Here is a 10,545-nt window from a genome sequence, read left to right on the forward strand (position 1 = left end):
AAGTTAACATAATACAGTATGATCCGTTTATCATAAACCACTCAATTACTTAAAAAAATAAGTACAATACAGCAAAAAAAAATTATTATTTTTTGGTTACATATATTTTTTTATTTATCAGTCATTAATTACTTTTTAGCTTCATTCCTCATAGCTTAAAGAGGTGTCAACTTTAAATGGCAACATGCTTATTTAACTAACTTATAAAATAGGAAAATATTAAGAAAATTACTGTTTGCTTGTAACTTATGGACCAATATTTCTATAGTTTCAAAATGCAGAATGAAGGAAAGGTGCGGATATGACTATTTATATAATTAGATGTAATTTCCTGCCGACCACGTACAAAAATGTTACTGACTTTCAAAGTACAGGTTTGAAAGTATCTACCACTTTTTTAATTCTATAATTTCCAATTTTATAAATTAATAAAATATGTATGATACCATTTAAAAATATTATGTTGACACCTCTAAAGTTTATAAGAAATAGTGTTAAAAAATAATTAATAAATGATAAATCAAGAAATTTTATGTAACTATAATTACAAAAATGTTTTCTTTAATATTATATTTATTTGAGTGTGTTATGTAATAAACGTATCACCATGTATAATTTTTTTAAATAGACTTATAATCCGTTTTTATTTACTTCCACTTTAGATAACACAGAATTGTTCATTAATATCCCACTAATTATTACATTACATATTTTATGTTAACGTAGTTATTAAAGGTTTGTTGAATTTGATTAAAATTATACTATGTTTATTTTATTTAGCACAGTTACATTAACTATACAATTGTTATTAAGAAAACTATTTATAATGATATCTGACAGTGATTAAAATCACTATAAAAAAAAACGCTTCGCTGCAAATCTTTAGATAGTGTTTAATTTTAAAAAATTGCTGGATTATTCCAAAAGCTACATGATCTGCTAGTTTCTTATTAATATTCTGATTAAGATAAAGTATGTCGAATGAAAAATGGATTATTAAAAAATGTTATTTCTCATAAAAAAATTGTGTTGATCCATACACTTTTCAATAAGTTATAGCATTATAAAGTTAAAAATGTAAAAAATAAAATCGTGAATTTTCACACAAAAATAGCATTTGATAGCCATTTTCACCGTAAAGACAAAATAAAGTCTGAAAATTTTTTTTCCATAATAAAGTACATTACATTAGCTTTAATTTAAGATATATATAAAAGTATCAGTATTTCCGGAACACTTTTAAAAGTTAAGTTGAAAAAGTTCTACTTTCTATATGCATTTTTATGTTTTGAACCCCCCCTGTATTAAGGGAAATGATCCTAATTAAAAACAAAGTATGTCGAATGAAAGAAGTATATAAATACCATTTCTTATAAAAAAATTGTATTGATCCATACATTTTTCAAAAAGTTATAACATTTTAAAGTTAAAAATTTGAAAAATAAAATCGAGAATTTTAACACAAAAATAGCATACGGTAGCCATTTTCACCGTGAAGACAAAATAAAGTCTTACATTTTTTTTTCCGTAATAAAGTATATTACATTAGCTTTAATTTAAGATATATATAAAAGTATCATNTATCTATAATAAAGTATATTACATTTGCTTAAATTTAAGTTATATATAAAAGTGTCAGTATTTCTGGAACACTTTCAAAAATTAAGCTGAAAAAGTTAATTTATTGTGGAAAAGTTGTCATTTTGAAACCCCCCTGTGGGCTGGTAAAGAGTTAAAATTATAAAAAAAATATACCAAATGATAGGTAAAGACATCAAGCATCTATAAAAAAAAATTATATTGATTTGTTCATTTTTGAAAAAGTTATGACAGTTTCAGTAAAAAAAATTGAAAAAATTTCGAAAATTAGCGGTTTTTAAATTTGTAATTTTTTTANCAAGACATTATGAAATCTACTAAAATATATTTTAGAGCATGATGAAGGTGCAAATACACAGTTTATTTGAGATACAATATCCTAATGTCAGGCTCCGCCTGAATCAAGTTTTTGGAGGAATACTCAAACTTGCTGTTCTTACAATACATTATCAATAGTATTTTTATTATTTTCATATCTCAATAAAAGAAGTCATAATTAATAAAAATTAATCTTGTGTGATTTTCTCGGTCATAATTATAACATGTCATGGTATATTTTTTAAAACTATAAAATGTTTTATTTTTATATAAAATTATGTATCATTATACAAGAAAGATTTCTTACAATCATATATTCAAAATTTTATTCTGTAGAGTAACTGAAAATTTTACATTTTAGACAAATTTTCTTCTATAAAATACAGATTTTCACAATTTTTACTGCAAATATATCTAATGATATTAATGTAAAAATCGTTTCAAAATCTATAAATTATAAATATACGTACATTACATTGTCTTTAAATTTATCTGTAATATTATAAAAAAATATAATTTATATCAGTGATGTAGACAGGAATTTTTCTTAGAGACCTTTGAATTTCTTTATGCAACATATACACNAAAATATATTTTAGAGCATGATGAAGGTGCAAATACACAGTTTATTTGAGATACAATATCCTAATGTCAGGCTCCGCCTGAATCAAGTTTTTGGAGGAATAATCAAACTTGCTGTTCTTACAATACATTATCAATAGTATTTTTATTATTTTCATATCTCAATAAAAGAAGTCATAATTAATAAAAATTAATCTTGTGTGATTTTCTCGGTCATAATTATAACATGTCATGGTATATTTNAATACATTATCAATAGTAATTTTATTATTTTCATATCTCAATAAAAGAAGTCATAATTAATAAAAATTAATCTTGTGTGATTTTCTCGGTCATAATTATAACACGTCATGGTATATTTTTTAAAACTATAAAATGTTTTATTTTTATATAAAATTATGTATCATTATACAAGAAAGATTTCTTACAATCATATATTCAAAATTTTATTCTGTAGAGTAACTGAAAATTTTACATTTTAGACAAATTTTCTTCTATAAAATACAGATTTTCACAATTTTTACTGCAAATATATCTAATGATATTAATGTAAAAATCGTTTCAAAATCTATAAATTATAAATATACGTACATTACATTGTCTTTAAATTTATCTGTAATATTATAAAAAAATATAATTTATATCAGTGATGTAGACAGGAATTTTTCTTAGAGACCTTTGAATTTCTTTATGCAACATATACACCCAGTGCTTAAGTCATACACCGTTTGTCGTAACATTCATGCCATTCTTGACTACGCTACTGATTTATAGTATTAAATTGAATCATTTTTGTAAACTATTAATGGATAATTTAAACTTTTTGTCTACATTTTTTAATTGTACACATATTTATCTACCATTATACTTAATATCCTATGTTTTAAAGTCACAACAGATTTTAGAAATTTATTTTTGTTAGGAAAATAGTCGGCATACGTAAGGGAAAAATTAGAGTGACTGCAGTAGCTCAGTCAGTTATAAAAGGATGCGTGGCTATTTTTGTGCGTTTTAGTTCTCGAACTGGAATTATATAGTTATAAATGATAGATTAAAAATCAAAAGAATTGTTGATCGTCAGAAATNTTTTTAAAACTATAAAATGTTTTATTTTTATATAAAATTATGTATCATTATACAAGAAAGATTTCTTACAATCATATATTCAATATTTTATTCTGTAGAGTAACTGAAAATTTTACTTTTTAGACAAATTTTCTTCTATAAAATACAGATTTTCACAATTTTTACTGTAAATATATCTTATGATATTCATGTAAAAATCGTTTCAAAATCTATAAATTATAAATATACGTACATTAAATTGTCTTTAAATTTATCTGTAATATTATGAAAAAATATAATTTATATCAGTGATGTAGACAGGATTTTTTCTTAGAGACCTATGATTTTTTTTTTGCTTCATATACACCCAGTGCTTAATTCATACACTGTTTGTAGTAACATTCATGCCATTCTTGACTACGCTACTGATTTATAGTACTAAATTTAATCATTTTTGTAAACTATTAATGGATAATTTAAACTTTTTGTCTACATTTTTTAATTGTACACATATTTATCTACCATTATACTTAATATCTACGTTTTAGAGCCACAACAGATTTTAGGAATTTATTTATTTAGGAAAATAGTCTGCATACGCATGGGAAAAGTTAGAGTGACTGCAGTAGCTCAGTCAGTTGTAAAGAGATATTTGGCTATTTTTATGTGTTTTAGTTCTCGAACTGGAATTTTATAGTTCTAAATGATAGATTAACAATCAAAAGAATTGTTGATCGTCAGAAAGAATAATCATCGTTTTTAGTTATTAATGATTTGGCTATTTTAGATTAAATTCACTTGAGCTATTTCTCATACAGTTTGAGTATTACATATTAGTAGTATTCATTAGTGGCAATGTCATTTTTGTGGTTATTTTTATGAAAAGTCAGATGAGCTCCAGTCATTGGAGGTACGATGCGTGTATCTGTATGAATAAAACTGTAAGTGGCATTTTTCTTTAAATTGGTGATAATTATTATTAACAGTTTAAACAATCATTGTTATAAAAAATGTTATAACAATGTAAACAATTATTGTCTACATTGCTTAGGAGATTGGTTTAGAAATCAATAGATCAAGAGCGCGTTTAGCTAATTACAAAATTGCAATTATAATTGATGAAACAAAGTTTTTAATGGCAATTTTCTTTATTAAAATTTATGACTTAATAAATTTTTATTTAAAAAATTTAATTATAAACTTTATTTATTTTATCACACTATATCAAATTTGAAAGGTTACAAATATAAGAAAAATTGCATTAATTGGCCACAACGAAAAATTTGTAACTTTCATGGCGCATTGAAAAATTCACAAAGGAAGGGTCGCCAACCCACTGGGCGAGACAATGTATTGTCGGACCACAGTAGGATTTTAAAAATAAATTAAATTTTGTACATTAAAAACAATTTAAGATAAAAAATAAAAATAGAAAAGTAATAAAGATTGAAGTTGATGTCCGTTGAGTCGTTGATAGTAGATGTACACCAAAACCTCTTGACAGTTGTCATATAACCATAATGATCAGGGATGACCTTATACAAGGCCGTTGCCCGTAACTTATAAACTAGGGGGAGTTGATTTTTTAAAGGAAAAAAGGTAAAAAAAAAATACGCGAGTCCATTTAAGATGGAATACGCAAAAAAATAAGATAATAGTTGAGTTAAATTGAGGGGACTTTATTAAAAAAAAAATTAAGTTAATACGAGACAAAAAACCGAACGGTCAAAAAACCTCGTCTACAAATTAAAGGGGAACAGAGAGAGAGAAAAAAACAAATATTAATAATAAAAATAGTTACACCTACACCCACCGGCTATGAATCGTGTCATTTCCGCTAACCACGGTGGGTATACGCCCCAAGTAAGCGACTGGTTTTAAGTAGTTAGACTTAGCTTGCAAGACGTTGGGACACTCCGGAATAAAATGCACTACGTCACCACATTGTACTAATGATATATACGCATCACCCAATATCATATCATATAAAACCTATATACAAAAAAATATATATAACATGCCAGGTGGTCTTGTAACACGCCTGCCATGTTCAGGGACCTAAATAAAAAAAATAGGGGCATCTAAAAAAAAATTCGCCACGCTTGCTTAAGGCACGGCGCACAAAAAAAAATATATGGCTCATAAACGTTACAAACAAAAATATACATTATCAGCCCCGAAGGGCTAACGAAACAGGAGATAGGTTTAGCCGACGCCAATAAACGAAAAAATTACTGTAAAAATATATTGAAATGAAATTACATTATATTTATAGTAGGGGACACTTACGAAAAAACATATATAAACAACCATTATGTTGCAGCTCACACAACAAAAAAAATAACTCCGCTACGGACGGGAAATAGTACGACCAGTTCCGACTATGGCTATTTCCCAAAACTTCCGTCGTTTGACCCGGCGGACCGTTGGCGACAACACAGCTAGCCTTTAGAGTAGAGGTCAACAAATTTTACTACTCAGTGCCGGAAATTATTAAGAAAAGTTTGAATCATCACATGTCAATAGGCGACAATGTGAATGTACACACAAATGCCGTCCATGAACCGGTCCGAAGTAGTACACAGCTGACTATCTCGCACGCGCTCAAGCAAATCACAACACCATATCATGATTATTTAACTGATAAACGCCGTCGCAGTACGCATTCGACTCAACCAAGATAATTCAGAACACAAATATATATATATATATATATATATATACAAATAGACAAAAAAAATAAACAGATACTTTTTGTCACGTCACAAATTCTATAGAATTTTTATGTTTTTAATGTCATTTGTGAGTATGATGTTTATTGAATATTGTCATTGTAGTTTATTTTAACTGAACTATATTACAATTATTTTAAATTTATAGTTAAAAATTAGAGTTAACTCAACAAGTATTAAAATATTCGCTAACAATAAACACTAAAAAAATGTTACTTGACATAGCATAGAAGATAAGTGACTTATTCGAAAATATAAAGCAAATTTCAAGTAAGTCGTATAAATAAAATAAATTTTAAATAAGATGTACATGTATAACATTGTATAATAATAAGAGTCCAATTATTAATATGAGAATAAAATGGTTATAAAAATAATTTTTATTTATATAATTTTATAACAATTATTGTTTAAATAAATACAATAACTTACATGCTTTTTGATTGATTATATTATACTATTTGATTTGATTATATTATACTTATTTATCACTAGAGAAGACATTATTTATCATAATTGTACACATAAAACATTTCTGGTTTAGTCATTTTTTGTTTTAAAAATAAATGTATATTTTAAAGTTATAAAAACTATATATATAGTCACTAAAATAATTGCTACACTAATTAAGAAAACTACTAATATATCTATAAGAAAATACTGAATTGAATTTAATTCGACACTTTTACTTTTCAAATGACTAGCGCCTTTATGACGAATTACATACTCTACCCAATAAACTGCTCGATCAATAGGTTTCATTTCTTGATCTTTGTATAATGAACTTTGTCGAATAGAGTTCTCTTTGAATCTAAAAAAGTTGTTTAATTTATTTATTTCATATTAATATATCAGAAATCTATTAGGGCTAAACATTTTTTAACATTTTTCTTCTAAAAACTAATAATAATTCATTTAAAAAAAAATAATAAGAAAAATATAATTGATGGACGTCAATGCATAAGTATTATCAAAAATGAATACATTGTAATATATATATACTAATATAATTTATGTACATATTCAATTCATACTTGGGATTCTCAAGAACTTCAATTATGGAAGACAGAAGAGACTCTTCGTTAATTGTTTGTATATCAATCATTTTACCAAAACCTTTTTCTTCTACAATTCGCATGTTCATATGTTGGTCACCAAAAAATGGTATACCAATGAGAGGTTTGGCATTATATGATGCTTCTTCAAGACTGTGTAAACCTCCATGGGTAATAAATAATTTTATGTTTGTATGACCTGATTGAAAAAATTATTATTTTCTCGGATTTCTTCGACCTCAACACAAGTTATACTTTAAATTTAATACTACCTAAAATATCTTCTTGTGGATACCATTCCCTTAGCATCACATTATCTGACAGGTTAAAAGGTATTTCTCCTTTCCATTTCCACATAATCTTTTGTTTGAGTTTCTTAAATACGTTGACAAAAACTTGTATTTTTTCTTTGGGAAGTAATACGGGATTTACTATTGTACCAAAACTAAAGTATATCACTCCGTGCTCTGCAGACTCAATGAATTCTAAAAATTTCTGATAAAAAATTTCAGTACATTCATTAGTTTTGAAAGGTAGATATTTAATTAACTAAATATTTCGTCAATTTAGGACTTACTCCAGACAGTTGCTTTGCCTCTTTAATATGAAGTCCTCCAACTTCGACGGTTCCAGGTAAATATGGCCTCGTTATCCCGACACTGAAATGAGCATTAACTAAAGTTAAAGAAACATTTTTCAACATATCCTCCATTGAAGGTCTAGTTTCCCAACCAGGATATTTGAAGAAAGTATCCATTATATCTTTATACTTTGGTAAATGTATAAAATCTTCGGGATAGAGTTGCAAAAAGCCTATTATGCTATTTTTTATTCTTTCAGTAAACGACATTTTTGGGGTTACACCTGCTCTAGCATCAGGTATGTAAGAGTACGTTGAAGGCTCACCTATCCATTTAGAATTGCTTTGCCATAGCATCAAAACATTTAAATTTATAATAGGTGCGTTATATTTGTGACCTAATGTCACGCAATATGATTGGCCAAATGTAAATACTAACACTAAATCAAATTTAGAATCATCATTTTGAATAAACTCTTGAAGAACTGTACTTGAAAGAACATTATAAGCTCTTTTAACTGTAAAATACCACGATAACGGTATGACAGTTAAAAAATGTCTTCCAGTCATAATCATTGGTGGAATTGCTGAAAATCAGGTTTTAAAATTTTATTAAGTAAAATCCATTTTAAAATGATATTGAGATTATAAAATCTAATATTTACTTGTTTCGAATGATTTATTGAATGGTATAACGATTTCATTATAATTTTTAATAGGCTTATCAAGTGGAAAAAAACTTATGACAGTGACATTATAACCTCTAAAAGCCAATTCTCGGAAAAGAGCTTGAAAACCACCAAAATGGCTTTTAATGGGCAATGGTGCAAAAACAAGAATATTTTCTCCATTTGTTGGTAGGTTGAAAGATAATATGATATGGAAAACAATACAAATCCATGGACATGTTTTCATCATTTTTGAAATCTTAATATTAAAACAAATTCGATTTTTTTANTTTCATCATTTTTGAAATCTTAATATTAAAACAAATTCGATTTTTTTACATATTAATTTATAAATGTATATATATATATATGTGTGTGTGTTTGTGTTTGTGTGTACAAGGTGTATTAAAAAAATAACGGGAATTTTTAAATTTCGTTTGGAGAATCCAATTATTAACAAATAAAAAAAAAATCATAATAAACGTGAAGAAATCCGAAAAAAACGTGCTCACACTTTATTACTCGTTCGTGAATTTTTGGTCAAAAACAATACTGTAACGATGCTCCAGCCTCCATATTCGCCAGACATGGATCTGTATGACTTTTTTCTATTTCCAAAAATAAAGAGATCCTTATAGAGCCGTCGTTTTACAAGCATAGATGAAATTAAAAGCGCATCGCTGAATGAGTTAAAGTGAATCCCAAAGATCAAGTTTGAGAAGTGTTTCGAAGATTGGAAGAAGTGTTAACACAAGTGCATAATAACTTAAGAGGACTTTATTGAAGGCAACAACATTAATGTAGTTGAATAGACAAATATATTTTACAATAAACGAAAATTCCCGTTATTTTCTGAACACACTTCTTAGATTACTATCCTATATTAGGATATTTCTAATAGAGCTTTAATAAACATTAATACTCTTAAAATATAATTTTTTTATGAAGCAATTAATTTATATTAAATATAATAAATAATAATAGAATACAATTTTAGCTTGATATAAGATTATACATTTAAATAAATTCTATTTAAAATTATGAAAAATAAAAAATTTATTTTAGATTTGATTGATAATTTTTTCGATGAAGATTTATATTTATTCATGTATCGAATAAAATATCACTATATACATATATAGTTATAGTAGAAATTGGGCTATAAGTAATTTTGAAAAATACACAATAATATTATCGTATTTAATCTATTGTCAATTTAATATCTGTCAGTGGTGATTCGCAAATCCTTTTTAAGTCTCATGTTTATATCTCATTAAAAGGTTATGTTTTTGCTCATGTTTTATATTTTCAAAGTATAGCTAAATCATCAATATTTATTAATTCTAATCTGTGTTCAAAGCAATTATTACAGGTGCAGTCGAAAATTTAAATGTAATATAGTTCCTTAAATAAAACTTCTCTATATGCAGTGGATAATGTTTTTAAAAATAAAAAATAAATACTGTATTTAAAATTAAAATAAAGTATATTTCTGGAATTATTAGATACTTTTAAAATCCCATTATAACTACCCGTCTAACTTTTGATGTAAAAGATAATGATTTTAAAAAACTTAAACACGAAACAAAAAAACCAAACCCAGCACAGGGGGGTCGCGGCACAGTGGTGACGTGGCATAGTTGGATTAAGTATAATGATATCTGACAGTGATTAAAATCACTATCAAAAATAAACGCTTCGATGCAAATCTTTAGATAGTGCTTAATTTAAAAAAAATTGGTGTTTTATTCCAAAAGCTACTCGATCTGCTGGTTCCTTATTAATATCTCGATAAAGATAAAGTATGGTAAATGAAAAAGGGTTTATTAAAAAATATTATTTCTCATAAAAAAATTGTGTGGATCCATAAACTTTTCAATAAGTTATAGCATTATAAAGTTAAATATTATATAAATAATAAAATCGAGAATTTTCACACGAAAATA

General features: G+C 26.1%; 1 protein-coding gene and 1 long non-coding RNA gene across 3 annotated transcripts; one reads left to right on the forward strand and one right to left on the reverse strand.

Annotated features, from left to right (window-relative positions):
• The first annotated feature begins 6,281 nt into the window (after window positions 1–6,281).
• On the forward strand, window positions 6,282–8,796 carry LOC126901004 (uncharacterized). The gene is made up of 6 exons (XR_007702945.1): window positions 6,282–6,366; window positions 6,445–6,566; window positions 7,922–8,125; window positions 8,192–8,311; window positions 8,387–8,529; window positions 8,651–8,796. It is a non-coding gene; the product is annotated as an uncharacterized LOC126901004 (long non-coding RNA).
• Window positions 6,654–8,849, reverse strand: LOC126901003 (UDP-glycosyltransferase UGT4-like). 2 transcript variants are annotated; one of them, XM_050677090.1, is made up of 6 exons: window positions 8,597–8,849; window positions 8,371–8,518; window positions 7,929–8,010; window positions 7,624–7,846; window positions 7,331–7,550; window positions 6,654–7,107 (listed from the first exon to the last, which is right to left on the reverse strand). In XM_050677090.1, exons 1-6 carry the CDS (start codon window positions 8,847–8,849, stop codon window positions 6,837–6,839), a joined length of 1,197 nt encoding a protein of 398 aa, XP_050533047.1. In that variant the 3' UTR covers window positions 6,654–6,836. The 2 variants fall into 2 exon arrangements, with proteins under 2 accessions (XP_050533047.1, XP_050533046.1); XM_050677089.1 differs by having other exon boundaries at window positions 7,929–8,518.
• Between the last annotated feature and the right edge of the window lie 1,696 nt (window positions 8,850–10,545).

The sequence above is a fragment of the Daktulosphaira vitifoliae genome, unplaced genomic scaffold (genome assembly GCF_025091365.1).
Source record: "Daktulosphaira vitifoliae isolate Bord-2020 unplaced genomic scaffold, ASM2509136v1 Scaffold_3, whole genome shotgun sequence".
Classification (NCBI taxonomy): domain Eukaryota; kingdom Metazoa; phylum Arthropoda; class Insecta; order Hemiptera; family Phylloxeridae; genus Daktulosphaira; species Daktulosphaira vitifoliae.

Coding starts and splice junctions, on each gene's coding strand:
- LOC126901003 (XM_050677089.1), bottom strand. CDS start 8,849: ATGATGAAAACATGTCCATGGATTTGTATTGTTTTCCATATCATATTA. Junction 7,551..7,623: donor TCCACAAGAAGATATTTTAG/GTAGTATTAAAT, acceptor TTTTTCAATCAG/GTCATACAAACATAAAATTA. Junction 7,108..7,330: donor GAAGTTCTTGAGAATCCCAA/GTATGAATTGAA, acceptor CAACTTTTTTAG/ATTCAAAGAGAACTCTATTC.